The 23,028-nt window shown below is 41.8% G+C and overlaps 1 protein-coding gene across 1 annotated transcript in view; it reads right to left on the reverse strand.

Annotated features, from left to right (window-relative positions):
- Positions 1-23,028, reverse strand: part of DRD2 (dopamine receptor D2) — a 1,101,420-nt gene that overhangs the window by 191,465 nt on the left and 886,927 nt on the right. The window contains exon 5 of the mRNA XM_086957378.1: positions 19,938-20,074. Within this exon, the coding sequence (XP_086813504.1) occupies positions 19,938-20,074 (137 nt within the window). The remainder of the gene's footprint in view (positions 1-19,937; positions 20,075-23,028) is intronic.

Here is a 23,028-nt window from a genome sequence, read left to right on the forward strand (position 1 = left end):
CAGATTAGGACCTGTGCTCCCAGGCTGCGCTGTACAATTGACCCACTAACAATGTTTCTAACCCTTTTTATTAGAAGAGGTTACTAGTGCACTGTGCTGGGCTGGCGCAGACCCATTCAGCTCGTGTTTGCACTGGACAAACCTGTGTAAGCCTTCGATAAAGAGTTGAAGGTGGCCATTTTGTGAGATGCGAACGAATAGCTACACCTAAAATGGAAGCCCCCACCACTTGCAGGGTAATCTTATCTAGGCAAGGCAATTGGAATCTGCCTGTATATACTACACTGCTCATTACACCCCCGAGCAGACATCTCTCTCGTGCTCGTATTTTGCTGGCAACAGCAGTTTTTGATCTCATTAAATTAAATCTTTTTTCATGCGGTGCTTGATACCTGTCATGCTTTTTCCCCATCCATCAGCCTCCTTCTGTCGGACCTCTATCCCGCAGCAATGTTTAATCTTTTTCAATCTTCGCGTAGGTGTGTTTGTTCCACAACAACATAATGAGGTTAGAAGGTTACAGAATTTATGAGATATGATTTTAATAAAGGGATATAGATAGAACTCTGGCCCATCAGGGCCGGATCCGTGCCTGATTTTCATGACTTCCGCTTGGGATAAGCCTACATACAATGACTATGAATGGCAATAATTTAATTGGCAGATCGTTATCATAAAAAGCTGCCACAGGTATATGCATTGTGGAACACAGGAGGGGAATACTATTTTAGGACGTTAATGCAACACCACAGGGCAGCTATGGTATTGCATGTCAAATCAATGCAGTGTGTTTGCGCATGATTCTGCATTGTGAGCCAAACAGTTTTTTTTGCATTGTGCCAAATGTATTCATCTGGTCCAAAAAGGCTTCTCATAAGAGTTCACAGAAATCCTGGGTCATCAGGATTCATAAAGTAGAATTTCTTGAGGGAATCTTTGTGACCACCCTCAAATTCAGGGGCCTCATTTATGAGACTGTGCGTCACTTTTATGCCTCTGGTGCGTCACTTTTTGTGACGCACCAGTGTCGTAAAAAATGCGCCTTGTTGCGCCATATTTACGAAGGGACGCATCTAGGTAGATGCGTCACTTTGTAAACCCCTGCGCCACATTATACCTGCGCCAGGTATAATGTATGCAAGGGGGGGCGTATTGACGCAAGAAAGGGTCATGGAAGTGACTCAGTGAAATCTATGAGATTTCACTGCGCCACTTCTAGGACTCAAATGCGTCAAAATCTTACGCCTGCCTCACAGCAGACGTAAGGCTGACGCAGGCCCTTTTTACATGGGGCTTGCCCCTTGTGAAAGGACACATTGCTGGAGTTGCGTCACTTTTGTGACACTCTTCAGCAATGCGTCACTTTTGCGCCATACAGATACGTCAGAAATACTGACTTATCTGTAACTCCTTGCGCAATGATGCGTCATACTGTAAATATGAAGCATCATTGGTGTCGCAAGGAGGGCGCAATGGAAAGTGACGCATCGCTGTTTTCACGCAGCGATGCGTCACTTTTCATAAATGAGGCTCTTGGTTTGTAAAGTGCCAGTGGTGCCACATCAAAGGGAACGAAGGTGCAATAGAAGAAAACACGTTTTGCTATCTAAAAGAGACATTAGATAGAGCATGCAGAAATCCACAGGTTTACTATCTTTAGATCTAATTCATAAAACTGGCATTCGCTCAGTAGGAGCTTCCACTGTGCAAATGCTTACGGACTGACCAGCACGGTTTGCAACTCTTCAGAGCCAAAAGCCAGATCAAACAAAACCAGAGAGATACTTTCTTGGAATCACAAAAATGAGGGAGCGCCTCCTAGCAAGGAATTTACATGTTGACATTGTGAGGTATATCGATACCGAAATGCCTTGGGATTGACTGCATATGATGTTGAGATGAATTCATGTACATGATGTAATGTACTCAAGGAAGAAAATACAAGAAAGAAAATTGTCATTAAAAACATGACGTCTTCAAGCATTTGAACTTTTGTTTTTGTGGCAACAATTGAGAGTTGCATGGACAATAAGTTTGGAAAACATATATTTTGATTTACAAATGTGTATATACATATTGAACAGAGGTAAAAATTGTGTTATACCAGGAGCATCCCACGGGGGCTTGTGAATAGTGCGTCGCTCTCAAACAGTCTCTGTTTGTTTTTTGTGTTTTGCACTGACGTGAGCCAGTCAGTTTGAGCGGTAGCACCACGTAATCATTAGGATTAAATGAAACAGTGGGTTTATTGAACATAAGAATTCAGGTGTGCAGAGGGTCAAAATCTTTTTCAGTAATCAAATGACTGCCAGCCAAGCTGCAAATAAGTCTTAAGATTAATAAATTAGAATTTGAAACACTTTCATACAGAGCATGAGAACTTTGTCACTTTGCACGAAACACCTTGCTAATTTTTTGTCTATTAAATGTTTTAGTCACGCTATGAACTTTTGTGTAAAGCAGACATTACAGTTATTTAGAAACTATTTTTGATGTTGAGCGTTTTCTTTGCTACTGACAATATGGAATGTTTGTTGTAGGAGACCCGTGTGTGGCCTCTTCATAAATATCTAATACACATTTAACCAATTCCGAGAGAACTACTAGTGTGTGAAAATCGTGCCTTTTATTGTTGCCTTATTATTTTATGTGCTTAAGAAGGGTTGGATTGGTAACGCAGGCACTCGGGAAATGGCTGAGGGGCCGGTAGCCGAGTTCTAGCTGTGGGCTGCTTTTGTGGGCAGCCTGGGGGCTATCTATGCTTTTAGGATGCCGCCAGCGGCCCAGTGGGTGCCTGAGGGTCCTTTCTAGAGGCAGATGGGCGGAGTTATCACTCACTTTCTCTCGCTGGGCAGGCCCATTAATGGATGCTGATTGAGCGGGGCAGGGGGCCCGAGCAGAAGTGGTCTCACTTGCATTAATGTGTGGCTCAGCAGTGGGAACTAATCTGTGCATTTTTTAAATTTAACTGAAGGGATCACTGACAAAATATAGAATACAAAAATATAGAACACTAAAAATATCGACTTAAAAATATAGAAAGCAAAAATATCGAAGTCCTATCTATAAACAGGTAAGTACAAAAATATTGAATCAAAAATATCGAAAAAAAATATATAGTTAGTCAAAATATCGATTTTTTTAAAATGTCTTAAAAGTAATTTAAAATTAATTAAATAATAACTATAATTAACTAAAACATACTTAAAAATACTTAAATAACTTTAAAAGTATTAAAAAATGAATTTAAGTTAAAAAAATAAACATACAATTAATTTTTTAACATATATATATATATATATACATATATATATATATATATATATATATATATATATATAAATATTAACATGATATTAATTAATAATATACAATATTTTTACTGTAGGATAGTGAGAGGGTAACATTTACTATTACCACTCCAGCAACTGCAACAGTAGGGTAAACGTTGGATAGCCTAGGGGTAAAAATTACTATTCCCACTCCAGTGAGTGCAACAGTAGGGAAAGCGTTGGATAGCATAGGGGTAAAAATTACTATTCCCACTCCAGAGAGTGCAACAGGAGGGGAAGCGTTAGATAGCGTAGGGGTAAAAATTACTATTCCCACTCCAGAAAGTGCAACAGTAGGGAAAGCGTTGGATAGCGTAGGGGTAAAAATTACTATTCCCACTCCAGAGGGTGCTACAGTAGGGAAAGCGTTGGATAGCGTAGGGGTAAAAATTACTATTCCCACTCCAGAGAGTGCAACAGTAGGGAAAGCGTTGGATAGCCTAGGGGTAAACATTACTATTCCCACTCCAGTGAGTGCAACAGTAGGGAAAGCGTTGGATAGCGTAGGGGTAAAAATTACTAATCCCACTCCAGAGAGTGCAACAGTAGGGAAAGCGTTGGATAGCGTAGGGGTACAAATTACTATTCCCACTCCAGAGAGTGCAACAGTAGAGAAAGCGTTGGATAGCATAGGGGTAAAATTACTATTCCCACTCCAGTGAGTGCAACAGTAGGGAAAGTAAATACTTCATATATTAATACAAAATAAATTAAATATTAATACCAATAAAAAATTAAAAGTAATTACCAATTTAATGTAATATAATAATTACTAAATTAAGAATACAAATAAAAATTAACTAAAATTCATTACCTATTAATACAAATTAATTACCAATTACCAATTGTTTAATTAGCAATTAATTCAAAATAAATACCAATAAATAAATTAAAATATTTAATTAATTACAAATAAATTACTTCCCACCCTATTCCCCTATAAACCCACAACCCGCTACAGGAAATACATTTATAAAATTAACATAATTATCAATTAATCAATTAATAACAATTAATTACCAATTCAAATGTAATTAATTTCCCCCAAAAAATAATTTAACAATTAATTCAAGATAAATACCAATAAATAAATTAAAATATTTAATTAATTATTATTAAATTACTTCCCACCCTATTCCCCTATAAACCCACAACCCGCTATGGAAAATAAAATAATAAAATTAACATATTTATCAATTAATCAATTAAGTAAAATTAATTGCCAATTGAAATTGTATTAATTATCAATTAAAAATTAATTACCAATCAATTCAAAATAAATACCAATAAATACATTTAAATATTTAATTAATTATAATTAAATTACTTCCCACCCTATTCCCCTATAAACCCACAACCCGCTACAGAATTAAATTACGCAAAAATTAAATACCATAAAATTAATTACTTAAAATAAATTATAAAATAAATATACACTTTCACACATATACTAACATACAGAACACTTTAAAAAATTTGATAGTATTAAAAATCGATATATTTAATACCTATATTATATACTTCGATATTTTGACTTTCTACATTTATGAAAATCGATATTATATTACTTACCTTAAATTCGATATTTTTGTTGACTATATTCTGTCCATTCGATATTTTGTCCATTCTATATTTTCACTTCAATATTAGTGCTATTCTATATTTTTGATTCAATATTTTGTCTGTATACCAGAAAAGACATGTAAAAGGCAACCGCGGCTGGATTAAAAAACTGCAAAAATATTTTGCTACCCGATGAGAAGAATTATGTAACTCGCAGAGAAACTATGCATGTATGAATGCAAATCATTACATTTTGTATAGTTTCAGAAGGGAAAATATTGTCATTTTAGCAAACCTTAAGTGGTGAAATGCAGCACACCCTCAATTGTGTATTAGGCACATTATCTTATAACAAGATTGAATATAATGACAGTAGTTATCTGCCATATTTGATTAAATTCTGAGGGGATGGGAAATTAGTGGCTTGGTCCCCAAAGACCCCCCCCCCCCCTCCGTGCCGACTTTGAGGTTTATCAAAGAAGGGATTTACTTAAGGAATCAAATAATTACATAAGCATGTGTCTTTTTACAGGTTTCATACCAAATTATGCTTTTTCAGGTGTCTCTTACCATATTTCCCTGGTTTCTTTTTTCCTGAAAGAGGTTGTTGATTATATGAATGTACATAATTACCTATTCCTGATTATTAGAGATTCACACTTTTGGATCAAACTCACTAGTAGATTGAGGATAAGAGCAAATGGGCAGTTTGCTGCACTAACCTTGGGTGCGGGTGCAGAATATTGAGTAGGGAGTATTGTGGTACCTTAGTATCGTAGCCAAATATCAAGGACAAAATGATTGACAGGTAAGTATATGTTTTCTATACCTAAATCCACATATATATCTTCACCGCATGTAGAAGTGGAGGTAAGAACACTAAATCTATACTTATCTACAGGAACTTGCCTTTCAATATTTTTGTCTTCGATATTTTGGCTACAATATTAAGGTATTGTGATATTCTCTACCCAATATTACACACTACAACCCTACCTATGGCATACTTGTGGGCTCCTGACAACACCCTTTTAAACATAAATCCTTTATGGCGGTTACTTAAATATCTGTCATATTATCCTTTGGGGTCAGCAGCAGTAATAATAGCCTGGTGTCCTCATTAAGTGACAATCTGACTTGAAATGCAGACTGGCATGAGGTTAATGGGGTATATTTACAATATTTTGGTGTAAGGCAGTGCTGCAAGCCTTCTAGCTGCGCTGCTCTACAACAAAAGAAAAGGGCGGGAATGCACCATTTCTACAATATATGGAGCATTCCTGTCCTTTCTGCCGGCACACAAACTGCAGCCGAACAACAGCTCAGGCACCCTTGCACCATGGTTCAAGGGTGTCTGTGTTGCTGGCTTGATTTTTTTGTGCAGGAAGCAACACCTTCTTGCACAAAAACAATCAAATCAGGTGTTTTCTTATTTCTATGTGTGCTGTGGAATGAGAAAAAAACAAGGAGAAATGAAAACATTTCTCAACATTACACATGCTTTGGGAAGGTGTTCATTTTGGTGCTGACCCAGATTTCCTCTATGTTGTAAATCTGGGGCAGTGTCACAAACAATGGGTGTTATGTGTGAACGCCTCTCCAATGCAGAGTAAGGCATAGCCTTACTCCACATTTACAAGGCCATGAAAAGCCACACAGTGAGGCTTTGCGTGGCCTTTTAAATACGGGTCGACACACTACGCCTTAGGAGCTTCAAAATACGCTGCACAGTGTTAGAAATGGAGGTCTCTAGTTGGCAGATGTAGGTACCTTTGTCCAAGTAGGGACCCTTCTTCCTAGTCAGGGTAGGGGGGATATACTTCTAAAATAACCCATGCTCACCCCCTTGGTAGTTTGGCACAAGCAGACAGGCTTATCTAAGAGGCAGAGCGTAAAGAATGTGTGAACACATACAGTAGTACAGTGAAAACACTACAAATGGACACCACTGTCATATGGTTACTACGTTTCTATATATTGTGTTAAGTTAGCATGTGCTTATTAAATGTTTAAACGCCATATTTTCTTTCTGCTTCGGTTTGCACACGACACCTAATTGTTATTGTAGCTTTCAACCTAGACGAAAGATGTGATTTATTTGAGAATAATATGTTATTGCCCTGGTATCAGTTGTGCTTGGTACACTTGGTACAACTGTCTGCACACTGAGAACTGCACACTCTCAGAATAACCTAACACAAGGTTGCTGAAGGCCTGATCCTCGCACCACGTTAGTCATAACACAAATAATGTTTCTGCCAACATTTGGCTCTACGTGGGTTTAAGATACAGTTACAGGGAATGAATCAACACACTTGATGCTGAGCATGAAGAGAGCTGGTAGCGGTTGATGTAATCTCCTCCTACTGAGAATTAGAGGTATGGGTCCGCCCTGCTAAGAACCCAGATGAGACCTTCTTAGATATAATATAATATGCTAATTAGGGTGCGCGAAATATAGGTGATACAGAATTCTATAGATTTTTGCATCATAAAATGCTATCACCTTTTGCTTACTATGGATTAGTGACTATGCTGCTGACTCTGATTTTTATAATATGTATATTGATATTATACAAGATACTGCGTTTGAGAATGCTGCATTGAAAAATAAACATTTCAAACTTGCACGTGTATTCTTTGCCTCCCAGTTTCGGTTTGGAGTGATAATATAACGAAAGAGTGTTCATGTGTTCCACGATACCTGAGGTACTCTAAGTTCATGTTCTGGATTGTCTAAGTCATTGGTAAGTTATTACTACCGATGAGACACTGTAGCTAGCTTGGTAAGGGGATTTCTGAAACAAAGGTGAGTTGTGGGTCACCCTAACTCACCCAGGTTCTAGATCTCTGTGCACAGTTCTGTGGGAGAACGGAAACCCTGCTACATGGCGCCCATACGTTGATTGGCCTTATATCATGACACTCGAGTAGTATATCATTCAAACCTTAACGCCTACATTCCCGTTTCCGGAAAACGGCAGTGTCGGAAAAACCTACCTATTTTGAAATAGGTCTTTTTCAAGCTTGAATCTATCTAAAACGGTTTCTTTGAATTACTACCCAGTTGTGCTACAAAGTATTCTTTGTGTTTTCACTTTCCTGTGCTGACATGGCTCAAGCCGTGGACATCCCGCAGCATAGTCGCATTGCGGTGCGTGACCATTTGCGGATGTATGATGTTCCTCTGGAAGGCTTGGCTGTGGTTCTGGTGGTGAGTGCGGAACATGCTTACCCGTACGAACTGTTTTATTCGTGGGTGACATTTCCGGCAGTGGACGCTAATTCTGGTGTGTTCCACTCATACACTGCTTCGGATGTACCGGTTGCGTACGCTCCGTACAGGGCACTGGAAGTTCCTATTGACGCTTGGCAGCATGGAGTTTGGTTTGGTGGCGCCCTACCGCACGCTTTGACCGCTCCGAGGTTAGGTCCTTTGTCCATTCCGGGCACTCCTTGGCCCGCTTTGGCTGGATTTACTCCTCACCCTCGACGTGCCACTTGTAACGTGGCTGATCTGCGGCGGCTTCATGAAGTCACGGTGGAAGTGATTAGAGCGCTTGTTCATTTTACTAGCCGTAATGTTCAGGACGCGGCCCCTAGGGGCGCACAGCTTTGTGCAGAACATGCTGGTCTGAAAATCAATCCGGTCATGGTTAATTCTGTGATGGGTAAAAAGCCCCAGGACAAGGATGATTTTCCGTTCTGGCTTGCTGAGAAATTCGGCCAGCTGGAAGCTGTGTTTCCCAACACGAGTCCGGGTGATAAACACCGGATTCTTACACTAAGTTTGCCGAAAGATTTGGCTCCTGAACTTGTTGACTGTGAGACCTGGGGCAAGACTTTTGCAGCGGTCTATTCGAGGTGCTATGGCTCCCCGTCTGTGACCAATCTAGGTAGGGTCCTTAAACGTGTTCAAGACGAACACGGACCGGAGTCGGCTGTTGAATTGGGTATGCGCCTGTGTGGCTCCTTTGATGTGGTTTGCGATCTGATCCTTGCGAATGTCAAGGGGGATGCAGTGAACTTTCAAGTTGCTAACGCATTAGCGTTGGTTCCCGAGGCCGAACGACCATGACGGTTAGCAAAGATAATTGTAGCTGCTTACAAAATGGTTGGCCGCAATGCAATGGGGGTTAAAGCTTTTCCTGATAAGGAGAAAAAGCAGCCCCAGGGTCAGACATCGGAAACTAGTGGTCAACAAAAGTCCAAGAAACAAAATTGGCCTAAAAAGCAGAATCAGGGTAAGCAACAACAACAACAAACACAGGTTTCTGCTCCTGCGTCTCCGTAGCCTGCGCAGTCGGATCGTGTTTATGAATTGCGCGACCGCGCGATGATTAAATCGCCTGAGAGGTTTCAGGCTTCTGACCAACGCTCTCCTCGTTCCTTTCAGGACTCATCGGCTCCGTCAACCGGTGGTGGAGGGGGCGGCAGGGGCCGGGGTGGCCAGCAAGGACGTGGTCAGCCCCGCCCGCGTGCCGGTGGAGATCAGCAGGAAGGCTCTACGCCCAAGAGACCACAGTTTGCCACGAAGAAAGTCGCTGCCCTGACCGCGCATCGTTATGCCCCAGATAGTGAGAACGCGGCTTCGGAATCTGACGTGGGCTCTGACCTTGCTGGACAGCGCAGCAGAGATTACCATAGTGAGAGAGGCCCTCCGTCCACTGTTGAAGGTGACAGCGACTGATTCTTATGTTGTGATTGAAACTGCTGATACGCATGTTGCTCCCCCTGAACGTCTTTTTGAAATTGTCCTGCTAATTGAAGGTGACATGCAGCGAACTGTAAAAGGGGTATTTTGGGAAAATCTCTCGTCTACGTATGACATTTTGCTTTCGGAGGCTGACTGGCCCCCACCTTTTGTTCTCGCAGCTCCGCGAGGGGAGGAGGTAATCCTACCCAGCTTCCCGCACACTGTGCCGAGAGTGGAGGCGCTGCATTTTGCAGAAGAGTGGGCTCTGGCGCTTGCGCCGGCTGTGTACCGCAATCAGTGTGGCTGGGATAAATTGTCACCAAGCCACGAGATTCCTTTACGGTCTCAGCCACAGCCACAACCTCAATATCCCATACGGCGTGAAGCCAAAGCTTCAGTCGCGGCTATCCTTGAACAGTTGGAATATCAAGGTGTAATTGAAACGTGTGTGTCACCGATGAATAACCCCCTTTTTACTGTGAACAAGCCGGACGGCTCATATCGTTTGGTTTTGGATTATAGGCATTTGAACTCGCATTGCCGTAACTGCGCAGTACAGAATACTCATGGCTCTGCGTTAGTGAATAGTCTTGAGCGTAAACGGTTCAAAACCACGCTTGACATTTCCAATGGTTTTTATGCCCATAGATTAGACGATCTAAGTTCCCAATGGACCAGTTTTACATGCGGTGGTGTGCAAAAAATGTTTAGGCGACTCCCAATGGGCTACAGGAACAGTCCTGGAGTATTTTCCGCATGCATTGTCTCTCTTCTGGAGAGCTTCGACCCAGTTGCTTGTTCGTATGTGGATGACATTTATCTCACAGACGACGATCTTTGGGAGCATCTGTGTCGGGTAAATAGCATAATTTGTAACTTTGCTGACATAGGTTACAAGTTTAACTTTGCAAAATCGCACATTGCAGAGTACACAGTGTTGTTTCTTGGTTACAAGCTTAACAACGAAGGGAAGGGTTTAGCACCCCACTTCCTGGAGAAATGCGCACAGTTGCGCTCTCCGACAACACTGAAAAAATTACAATCTCTACTGGGCTTTCGGAATTTCGGGAGGACATACATTCCGGAATATGCCCAGCGTATCAAGCCTTTGTATGCTTTGATACAACCATCTTTTTCCAAATCATGCTGGCTGCCTGAGCATTCGGCCATTCTGCAGTCTTTGCAGGCTGATTTGCTCGCTTCTGAATACTTACAGACTCGTGATAACCAGACCAACCTGGTGATAAGAATTATCCCTGGGGCGGTGGGTTTCACGTACCTGACTTTTAATGAAGGAGACACAGTACCTATTGCTTACAAGTCACACTTGTACACTTCGGCTGAATTGCGGTTTTCCACTGTGGAGAAAGTTTTAACGGCTGTGCAGATGGCAATTCTTAAGGAACGTGCCCTGTCACAAGGAAAGCGTATGTTGGTTGTTACCCCGTGTCCTGCCTTAGAGGCGGTTACGAAAGCCAGTGTACCTAATTCCAAAGCTTTGCACCCTTGGTGGATTCAATGGGCTGCCTCCTTGACATCCCAGGATGTCACGTTTATTTTTGACGCCACTTTACGGTCGCAGGAGTATTTACAGTATGAATTTGTTCATCCTGCTCCATTAGCAATGCGGCCGTTGGAGGATTTCCATTGCATCATTTACACTGATGGTTCGGCGCAGGTTGCGCATGGCTCTAAACATGCCTACGTTTCCGCTTGCGCCATTGTGGTCGGGGCCATGGTGAACGATGAGTTCAAGTCCAGTGTCGTGCATACGCAGACGCTTGGGGACTGCACCGCACAATTAGCAGAGCTTCGTGCACTGATGCTTGCATTGGAGTACGCTGATCCTAGTGTGACGACTTTGATCGTAAGTGATTCTTACTACTGTGTCCAGTCTTACAATGAGAACTTGTTCTTTTGGATTCAAAATGAATTTCGCGATTCCAAAGGTAGCACAATAAAAGATAAAATGATCTGGGTCCGAGTGGCGGAAATGAAAGAGAAGCTGCCACTCGTGTTTGTGATTCATACTCTCGGTCATCAGCGCGTGGGGGTCCACGCTGTTGGCAACTCGCTTGCTGATGAAGCAGCGAAGTCAGCGGTATCAAAATACTTAGTTGCAGCGGTCACTAGGTCCAAAAGCAAAATAGATGATGACATCTTGGCAGCAGTTGCTGCAACGGAGAAGGGAAGTAAATATCCTGCGGGGTTCCCTTCTAAATACACATACCACTTAAGTCCCGATAAGGTTCCTTATGTGAAAATCCCTGAAGTTGGCGAACGTCTAGTTCCCAACTCGGATCGCAGAGCTGCTTTGATTACAGCGGCGCATGAAGGTGTGGCGTCTGCGCATGCGGGCGTCTCAGCCACTGTAACTCAGCTACAACAGAGGTTCTGGTGGCGGGGACTGTATAAACAGACGCGCGATTATGTCCTTCAATGTGACATTTGCCAGCAGATTAAGCCTTCAACTGCTGCGCGTCCGACTCAGACACAGTTGTACATCTCGAATAAACCACTTGGATGCGTTTATTTGGATCACTGCGGTCCATTTTCTTCTGATACTGCGTATAAGTACATCTTAGTAGCAGTTGATTCATGCACACGCTTTGTGTAGGTATGGCCACATCGGAGCGCTGATTCACGTACTGTCATTAAGGATTTGCGAGTCTTTGTGGGAATTTTTGCCTGTGGTACCTTCCATTCGGATCAGGGTCCGGCTTTTGCCTCTAAGGCGTATAAGGATGCTATGGTTTCGATGGGGGTCCAAGTCAAATTTTTGAGTCCCTACAGACCTGAGGGTAATAGTGTAGTTGAACGAATGAACCGCGACTTAAAGCAATCTTTGACAGCTCGGGTTATAGGCACTGGCAGAAACTGGTTAGCCCACCTCATAGGCGTGCAGCGTGCGCTTAATAATCTCCCTAGAAGGTCTCTGGGTGGGCGGACCCCATACGAAATGCTCTTTGGTATCAAGATGTATGTACCTGACCTCGATGGGCTAGACAGCAAGGCCCAGGCCACGGCCTTTGACGTAGATGAACATTGCAATGTTTTACAGAATCTACAAAAGACCAGAAACAGTCTTGCAAAGGAACATTTGCCCTCCACATCGGATGATGCGCTGCAGATCCCGGTAGTTGGCTGGCTACCCCAAGTTGGAGAACTGGTTCGAGAGAAGATCGATAACAAGAAAGAGTTTGGTCCCTCATATCGTGCACCGGTTCGAGTTCTTGGAGTGAAGGGCACAAGAACAGTCATTTTACCACCACTTCCAGGTCGTAAGGAAAACAGATTTATTTCTATTGACAATGTCAAGACACACAGGGTGGCCGATTCTTCATAGCATGACACCGGCTGTATCCTGTCCTTCCATGGTGAGGCACTCTGTGCTGGCTATTACATCTGGTGCAGAACAGGAGGTGTCCTTCGAGATGCCTGCCATATCCAGTCCTTTATTAAATACTATTCCTGATACTAACATTGATGAGCTAAACTACACTTATCCTGCTGATTTATCGATGCCTGATTTACAGACCCGTTTGGCAGGCCAGTCCAGATTCTCTTTTGACTCTGTTTCGGAACCTTCAAAGAAACCCACAAACATTGCAAGATATGCCACGTTGTTTAAAAAACATTTTTTAATTCCGCCTTGGACATACATTTGGTTGATCCTATTTTCATTCTATCTTTTTATGTCAATTGGTTTTGTGTTTTATTTTTTCCGTCTGATTGATGGTCACTACGTTAAAGAAAGAACAGGAATTCGGTACCTTAATGGAACATTGGCCCCTCTTTCCTCTTCACATTCTGCGCACAGACTGAAACGAAACTTAAATACAGTTAACATTACTGCTTGGCCTGTCCTTGATGGGATTGTGTGGGATGCGGTTAGGTTTCAGATACATGGGCCCACTGAAGTGATTAATGTTCCAAATGTGCTTAGAGTAAACATGGGAGATGTAATTAAACAGAATATACGTTCTGATGATTGGGATATTCAGGCCGTAGAAGCATTATTCTCGGATTTAAAGTATTATGCTGCCTTCGATGCTGAGGATCTGTACACAGATTCTATTAATTATGGTGATTTGTTTTGTTTTCAACACTATGGTAATCATTTTTTACATAAGACAAATTCCAGGAGGGTTACTGTAAATTATACACAATGGGAACATTGCCCCACTCCATTTGGTGGCAGTTCCAATACGTTTCTGAAAAAATACACCTATTTTACAGACTTTAATCAATCTAATCCCGAGTCATTTTATTTTAAAATGACACAAAAGTCCATGTCCAAAGTTAGACTTACCGATACAAAATTTCTGTATTCGAAGTCCTTTCTAAACAGGTTGGCTGTAGATGGCTACGAGTTTTGGAAAGGAACAATTGACCTTAAATCGGTTTGGGGTACCAAAGATTGGCAGGTACAAGGCACTGAGGCTTTGCACCGTGCATGTCTCATCCCGAATCACATGTTGTTTTTAAATTCATCCATTTTCCAAACAACATGCTTTGGATTGGCTACTTCTAAAAAATTAAATACACCGACCATCCCAGATTTAGAGGAATATACAGGTTGGGGTAATTTTACTGATTTGTCCATTCAGGAGTTGCAAACTCTTTTACAAAATTCGTCCTTTAACGTTTCCAGTTTGGATTCCAAGGGTTGGCTGGTGTGGCATAGGAGTGCTGATTCTTGCCAACGCCGTTTTCTGGGTTTGGCTAAGGGGTTCACAAAAGTCAGACTCGATCCCCGTTTTGAAGAAGACTATACTGTCACGACTTATTCTGTGGGGAAGCTGTGTCAGAATTGGTTACAACATTCCACATTAGCTGCAGTTAAACTACATCTGTCTCTATTAAATGATAATGTGGATTTGAACGATTTTATAAAAGGCCCAGCTAAAGGTAGATCTAAACGATGGCTATATGCGATTTACAATGAAATTTGGAAAGTTACCCAGGTTGAGGCTGCTAAACGCCTGAGAGCTATTGATCAAGCAAATTTAGAGAAGGTGCTTGCAGTTGTTGATAACAGCATTAACACGCTTTCTTCCCGAATTTACACGTTAAACAATATTGTGTCTTCTGTTGTTGACATTGTACATGATGAAGTGTCCGTGTTATATCATGGTCAAAATCAATTGCGTTCTGTGATGCAGTTTGCTTGGACACTACAGACTCTTAAGTCTGGTCGAGTGCCATGGAATTTTATGAACGTCTCGTCACTATTTGCCCCATTTAATCTAACTGAAAAACAGCGCATGCTATCAATGAGAGATGCAACATTTTCTATGTTACATATTGAAAAATTAGAATCCCTGCCATTTTCTGTGGCTGAGGTGACTGCTGCTACATGGCTTATCCATGGTGTTATAACCTTACCTTTTGCTTTGTATAAATTTACAAATTGTATGAAATATATAGCCATTGGGCGATATGAACCATTAGGCAGCGCTTTCCTCCATGAGACATGGTCTTTACCATACACTTACAGATGCCTAAAGGAGGGAAATGAAGTGAATCTGAATGGTGAAGAATGTACACAGTCGCCTGACCGCTCACTAATATGCAGACACATCCAGTTGCATGGTTCTTGTAATCAGGACAAACCTAATTTGGCCTGTGTTTTGAAAGGGACACCAGTTCCGGCAATAGTTCCCACGTTCACTTTGTTGTCCAACGGAAGTTATTTACTTTTAAATAACGAGTTTTGTTGTGGGTTAGAGGCTGGTATCGCTTATGTGGTTACCGTGTCAGAAAGGGTGGTTTGCTGCAGGAATGTGTTGTATCCACCCACGCATGGGAATTCAGAAGTTTTAATTTGGCCAAGAATACCAACCTTGAGAGCTGAGTTCAATGGTTTAGGCCGTATAAGAGCCCTATTGTCTCAAAAGCAGGTGGCCCTGAGCTCTGCCCGCGAAACTTATGTCCTTCACATAGCAAACACACGCACAGAAGTACAAGCACTTTTAAGTACTGATTTGCCGTTTCATTTCTGCGAGCTGGTTCATCAAATCTTCAATGCCTCCTCCACAACGAGCCTGGCTCATTTTTTTAAAATGGTTAGCAGTGGTCTCGTGACTACATTTGAAAAAGTATTTGGTATTATCCCTGCGTTCTTTCATTCTATATTCGCTAGCCTGTTTGGCGGATTTCCTGTTTTGCTGGCTTTGGCTGCAGGCGTTCTGGTGATATTTTATTTTATAAAACATGGAAGCCCATCCTGCGCAAGGAAACGCTCAGCCCCTACTGATGCAGTTTCGCAACCGGATGCTTGATTTTTGTGGCTCCTTGCCGCTTGCGACCTTAAGCACGGCTTTTGGATTATCCTTCAGATTTTCCTATTTCACATGTGTCCAGCCTGTGTTTCATTGCCTGAGCTGTGATTTCGACTGGGCCATTGATTTGTGTCTCTGTTCACCGACTTCTCCTGACGTCAACTTTGATCAGCTGATGAACCCCGTAGTGGCTCACGAGTTGGTCTGTTCTGGCGAAAGGGTTATGGCTCTGGCAGCGATGCATGGACTAATGGGTCAGTGGGACATATTCGCAGCGGCGCATGACTTTCTGGCACAGAGCGTTCTCGAGAACCCACTGAGTTGTCCTCTGATGTTGCTAGAGGAATCGGTGTTGGAGGAGCACGTATGTTCTTTCCCATTGCTTAATTGGATGGCTGAACTGTTTTCGGATGATGGCAGTGATTTCATGTTGGAAGCTGTAGCTACCTATTTTGCATATTCATTCAACGATGAGTGACTCTGAAGACTTCCATCATTATGGCACGTGACTTTTTAGTAATTCTGAATGGTGCCTTTTTCAATACGAACATTCGATTTTTTCATATGTTCTAGGCCTATTAACTGAAAGTAGGCCTCAAGTTCGACTTTTTATATTTTGTGTGGCCACTATAGGCATTCATACATACATTTTTGGGTTTTTAAATTTTACATACATTTACATACATTTAGCTTGGCTCAATATCATTGAACTCTGCTTTCATGTCTTGCCTCTCATAGAGTATTGGCTTATATTTTTCTCTTTTAACCGTCCTCGGATCATTGGGGGGGTGTCATATGGTTACTACGTTTCTATATATTGTGTTAAGTTAGCATGTGCTTATTAAATGTTTAAACGCCATATTTTCTTTCTGCTTCGGTTTGCACACGACACCTAATTGTTATTGTAGCTTTCAACCTAGACGAAAGATGTGATTTATTTGAGAATAATATGTTATTGCCCTGGTATCAGTCGTGCTTGGTACACTTGGTACAACTGTCTGCACACTGAGAACTGTACACTCTCAGAATAACCTAACACAAGGTTGCTGAAGGCCTGATCCTCGCACCACGTTAGTCATAACACAAATAATGTTTCTGCCAACATTTGGCTCTACGTGGGTTTAAGATACAGTTACAGGGAATTAATCAACACACTTGATGCTGAGCATGCAGAGAGCTGGTAGCGGTTGATGTGATCTCCTCCTACTGAGAATTAGAGGTATGGGTCCGCCCTGCTAAGAACCCGGATGAGACCTTCTTAGATATAATATAATATGCTAATTAGGGTGCGCGAAATATAGGTGATACAGAATTCTATAGATTTTTGCATCATAAAATGCTATCACCTTTTGCTTACTATGGATTAGTGACTATGCTGCTGACTCTGATTTTTATAATATGTATATTGATATTATACAAGATACTGCGTTTGAGAATGCTGCATTGAAAAATAAACATTTCAAACTTGCACGTGTATTCTTTGCCTCCCAGTTTCGGTTTGGAATGATAATATAACGAAAGAGTGTTCATGTGTTCCACGATACCTGAGGTACTCTAAGTTCATGTTCTGGATTGTCTAAGTCATTGGTAAGTTATTACTACCGATGAGACACTGTAGCTAGCTTGGTAAGGGGATTTCTGAAACAAAGGTGAGTTGTGGGTCACCCTAACTCACCCAGGTTCTAGATCTCTGTGCACAGTTCTGTGGGAGAACGGAAACCCTGCTACACCACATCAGTTTAGAAATATAAGTAATCTTTATCTAAAAAAAAAAACAAGACCAAACGACAAAAATCCACAATTCAGTATGATTCTTAAAAGGTAGAAACAGTTCAGTTCCCCAAAAATGTGGGATGGAACGCTTTTACACAAAGTACCTTGGATGCGTCAGAAAATGCAAGCAAAAAGGGCCGCAGGGAAGGTGATGAGTCGGTTCCTTACACTCAGGGAAGGTGATGCATTGGTTCCGTGCTCCGGGGGAGGTAATGCATTGGTTCCTTATTGCTGTGCAGGGGAGGTGATGCGTTGGTTCCTTACCGGAGAGGGATTGATGCGTTGGTTTCTTACTACATTGGGAGGTGATGCGTCATTTTTTTTACTGCATCCCTCAACGATGCAACAGACTTGGCGCTTCAATGGGATGCGTGACAATCCGGTATGATGCATTGGTTTTTCCTCAAACAGGCCTGTGTCAGAATTGGTGTGGTGATCACTGACGTCAGAGATCAGTGCAAAGGATTTGTCAGACGGCAGACACTTCAGTCGCAAGCAGGCACTGCGTGTATTCTTCGGCAGTGGCGATGAGTCGGAAAATTGTTCTTGCGCCACTGTGATACGCTGAAAAATGGTGATGCGTCGATTTTCACAGTTCTTGTAGTTTCCAGTCCCAAAACAACCTCCAGAGCCCTAGAACACTGGCAGGCACCTCTCAGCAGGTCAGAACTCCCTGCAAAGGACTTCAGGGGAGACTGGGGGTGAAGTCTGTGTGTCCCTGACACTTCAGAAGAGGAGGTGAGCTCAATTAAAGCCCTTGAAGATCTTCCTCAAGGAGGGGACACAGCAAACAGCAAAGTCCTTTCCCTTCCCTTAGCAGAAAATAACCACTGCAGGCCAACCCATACAGCAAACAGCACAGGTGCAGTATTCCTCCTCAGTTTCTCAAGCTCTTCTCCTCGGCAAAAGTTCCTCTTGATTCCCATAAGTGATCTAAAAGTCTGGGCCCCTCTTTTTATACAGTAAAATCCCATGTTCTCTATGGCAGAGCAGCTCTGTGCTCAGTCAAAACCAGTTCTGTACTGTCTGGTGTAGCTTCCTGGAAGGAGGTGGAGACATCATTGTGTAAGGCAGGCAGGCCCTATTCAGGTGCAAGGGAAATCTCCTCCCACCACTCTAAAGGCAGACTCAATCAGGAAAGGCAGGACATACATTACCATCCCCCGCCCCCCGGTAGCCGTCTGAGAGACTGCACATCCCAGCCCCTGTCATTCAAAAGCCAGACAGTCAATATACAAACCTAGCAGAGGCACAGAGGATGGCTAAGCAAGAAAATACCCACTTTCTAAAAGTGATATTTTCAAACACACAATATAAAAGTCATCTTTGCTAAAAGATGCCTTTTTATATTCTGAGTTCAGGCATACTAAACTCTATTTTCCTATTTTTTCATCATGGGCAGCTATACTTATAAGATGTTATGAGCAAATTCCCCATTCTATCCTACCGGGACAAATAGCCTTACAATAGTGAAAAACAAAATTGGAAATATTTCACTATCAGTACATGGCACACTCATCGGGGCATGTCCTACCTTTCACATACACAGGGTAAACTTGGGCCTACCTTAGGGTTGACTCACGTGTAAGAAAAGGGAAGGTTAGGGCCTGGCAAGTGGGTGCACTTGCCAGGTCGACATGGTAGTACAAAACTGCGCACAGACACTACAGTGGCAGGTCTGAGTTACATTTACAGGCTGCTTATGTGGGTGGCACAATCAGTGTTGCAGGCCCACCAGCAGCAGTTGATTTACAGGCCTTGGGTACACACAGTGCCCTGTGCTAGAGACTGACGAGTAAATCAAATATGCCATTCATGGAACCACCAATCCGTAACAGCAATTTACAGGGAAAGCATATGAACTTTAGCACTGATCAGCAGTGATAAAGTGACTGGAGTCATAAAACCACTATCAACAGGTCAGAAAAAATACAGGAGGAAGGCAAACAGTTCTAGGATAACCCTGCAAAAACGGGCAAAGTCCAACACAGGTGTATTGTAAACACGCCCCAATATACTCTGTTTCATTAAATTATGGGAAGTAGAAACACATATTTTTGTATGGCAGTGGCAATTCTTGGTGTGGAAAGTATGTACCATACTTACTTGTAACTAGAGAATTGAATACAAAAGAATATGAAAAAAAAATGAATGCCACCGCTGTACTTTTTTTTCCATCATACCAATATTAGAGTAATATTTAATGCCATTTATGAACAATTTAAAGATAGTGTAAAGATAAAAGTCTAACGTTGCACACAACATAAGTTGATAAGTTAATGTACTTACCTGTGTTATTGAATCCAAATAAAATTGGGCAGGAGATGGCAAAGGAGAGTACCCAGACCACGGATATCATGACAGTTACTCTCCGCTTTGAACTGTATCTAGTGTTGTAAAGCATTGGCATGGCTACAGCAGTATACCTGGAGTAAGGAGAGAGAGAGAGAGAGAGAGATCGTTGAAAAGTCATTAATTCATTAGTACTGCCAGCTTCTCTTCTCTGCTCCATCATCAATCCACCACGTTGCTTCATTGAGAACATTTATTTTCCAGACTCCCCTCCACTCTTTACCCAATAAGAATCGCTGCCAGCCAGCCACTGCCTGCCTTTTTAAAACCTAAGCCATTCATAATTGGAAACAGGTTCTGTGACTCATGCTCCTTTCAAGCTGAACACCAACCAGCCACTGTTTGGTAACTGGTGGGGGTACCAGGCCACTTATAATTCAACCAGTAGCGGCTCCTCGAGGGAGTGCTGGGAGCAGTGGGGCGGGGTGGAGTGGGGGAGGGGCAGGGTGGGGGGGTAGTATACTACGGCATACGGTTGAACTTAGGTAAGTAAATAAATAGATCAATAAAACGAATTACATTGCGCACACTGCATCGCCATTTGACATTCCAGCGTGCACAATGTAATTCATTTTATTTCTTTACTTATCTCAGTTTGGCCGTATGCCGTAGTTTACTACCCCCCTAACCCTCTCCCGCCCGCCACACCGCCCGCAGCACTACCACGAGGAGCTGCTAATGTGTTCAACTGATGACCTCGAAGTGCAAAACGTTTCATTCACTTACCCAACGGCAGTACTGTTCAGGTCCCTGTAGCACAATCATTCTCTACAAATGCTGCAAAGTATTTTTGACTCAATGCTACATTTTTAGCTTCCTCAGCATATTTTGTCAATGTGCTTGCTAAGCAAATACATACATCCTTAATTATTTGACTTTGCACCTACACTGAAATTTCAAACTCTTATATTTTTAGATAGCCTTTTTTTATCGAATACTCTTTTTCTGAAGCCAGGAAGTTGAAGGTTTTGTGTAAGATCAAGGTGGGTGACTAGTAGCTGCTAGACAGAGCTAGTTGTTGTGGCAAGTAGAGTGCAAATTAATACAACATAGGCAAATCTATCAGAAACATGACTGAAAATCATTCATTAAGTGATATTGCATTACTCTGTACTAGGATTGACAACTAATAAACATCATTAAAAAAAATTACATTCCCATCTCAAATGACATCACTGATGACATCACTGATGACATCTCATTTGACATCACTGAGCACATCACTGATGATATAATTCATGTGATAATACGATGCACCTCCTCACACTCTAATATAAACCTTTGATACACCCAGTGTTAAATACAGACTACCATTCTAGAAACCATTGACACACCAATACCAGTTACTACATACGCACTCACTGATTCCTAGGTCTACACACACATTCACTCATTCACCCATAGAATCACTCATACATACAGTCACACATCAACACAACACTATCATATGCACTCATACACCTATACAGACACTCACACACTGCCACTCATCCATGGAGTTACTCACACACCTAGTCAGTCATGCAAAGAATCAATCACACTTCCATTCCCTCAACTATACAGTTATACACACAACACCTTACTTATTCAAACATATACTAACACATACTTACTCTCTTATACAATCACTGATACAAGTACACAATGATCCATACAGCCACTCGCACATTCACTGGCTCTCATGTATAGTCATTTATATATGCCAACTCTCACATGCACTGTGTTTTACATATGTACTTACTTGGACATGTAGCACTGAGATATCCATTCACTCACCAACACACCCATGCACACAGTCAACCGCCCATATAGCTGTTTCCACATGCACTCTTGAACTCATACACCTAGTGAATCAACTGCTCACACATCTATGCACAGAGTCACACACCTCCCAGCAACCAAAACACACACTCAGTCTCCCATTCAAATACTTGGGCAACCAATCAATAACCCATATAGCCACTCATATAGCTACTGATCAACACATGCAGCAGCTTACACAACAACAGACATACTGATGCACACATTCAGACAGTTTAGTCACTAACCCATGCATTTAGTAAGACACATTTAATCACTCACTCATACAGTCACGCACCTACTAAATCCTTCATCCAGACAATTATACATCCACTCATTTTCCAATATGTAAAACATATTTAAACTTTACAGAAACACACAGTCACTGGATGATGTCATCAGTGATGTCAAATGAGATGTCATCAGTGATGTCATCAGTGATGTCATTTGAGATGTCATCAGTGATGTCATCAGTGATGTCACTGACCATGTCATGAATGATGTAATATGTGACATCATCAGCAGTGGATTGCGGGTGCGCGAAATATAGTTAGTACAACTAACTATATAGGAGCAATTTCAATGGTTTTTAAATGCTAATTCCTAACTATATAAGGCCTGAAACCTATGGTTTTTTAAGTGAATATATATATATATATATATAGAACGCTCCCAATCGCTGCTGAAATGCTTGCGCACTCTGTAGCTGGTGCCGTATGCACACTGTCACACAATTGAATTTTCACTGAATATTCATGGTACATTTGTATATAGGCACCTTTGTACGATCGATAATTCCTTTGGTTCGTAACAAGGTAGTGACCTTATTTAACTTATTCAATTGTTTTGAACTGCATTGACCTGATATTGCTGGCGTTATCATTAGGTAGCATTAATTTTGTTTACTCACGATGAATTGAAAACTTTGTTTTGTTTAATGCCTGATTCGATAATGGCGCCCGTTTTTTCTGGTAGTCACCTGATGAATTACGTGTATTTCAGGAAGTCCGTTTGCGGCGGCTGCCTAACGCTGACGAAGGCGTACCGCTGAAACGCGTTTTTTTCTAAACTTTATGCCAATAAATCAGAAGTAAGGATTTACCCCCCGTGAGTGCTGACTTTATTTGGAGTGTCTTGGGGATATATATATATATATATATATATATATATATATCCAACAGAACTCCTCCAACGGAAGAAGAGAGGCCACACAGGGGAAACAGTGAAG

The sequence above is a fragment of the Lissotriton vulgaris genome, chromosome 2_1 (assembly GCF_964263255.1).
Source record: "Lissotriton vulgaris chromosome 2_1, aLisVul1.2, whole genome shotgun sequence".
In the NCBI taxonomy this organism is placed as follows: Eukaryota; Metazoa; Chordata; class Amphibia; order Caudata; family Salamandridae; genus Lissotriton; species Lissotriton vulgaris.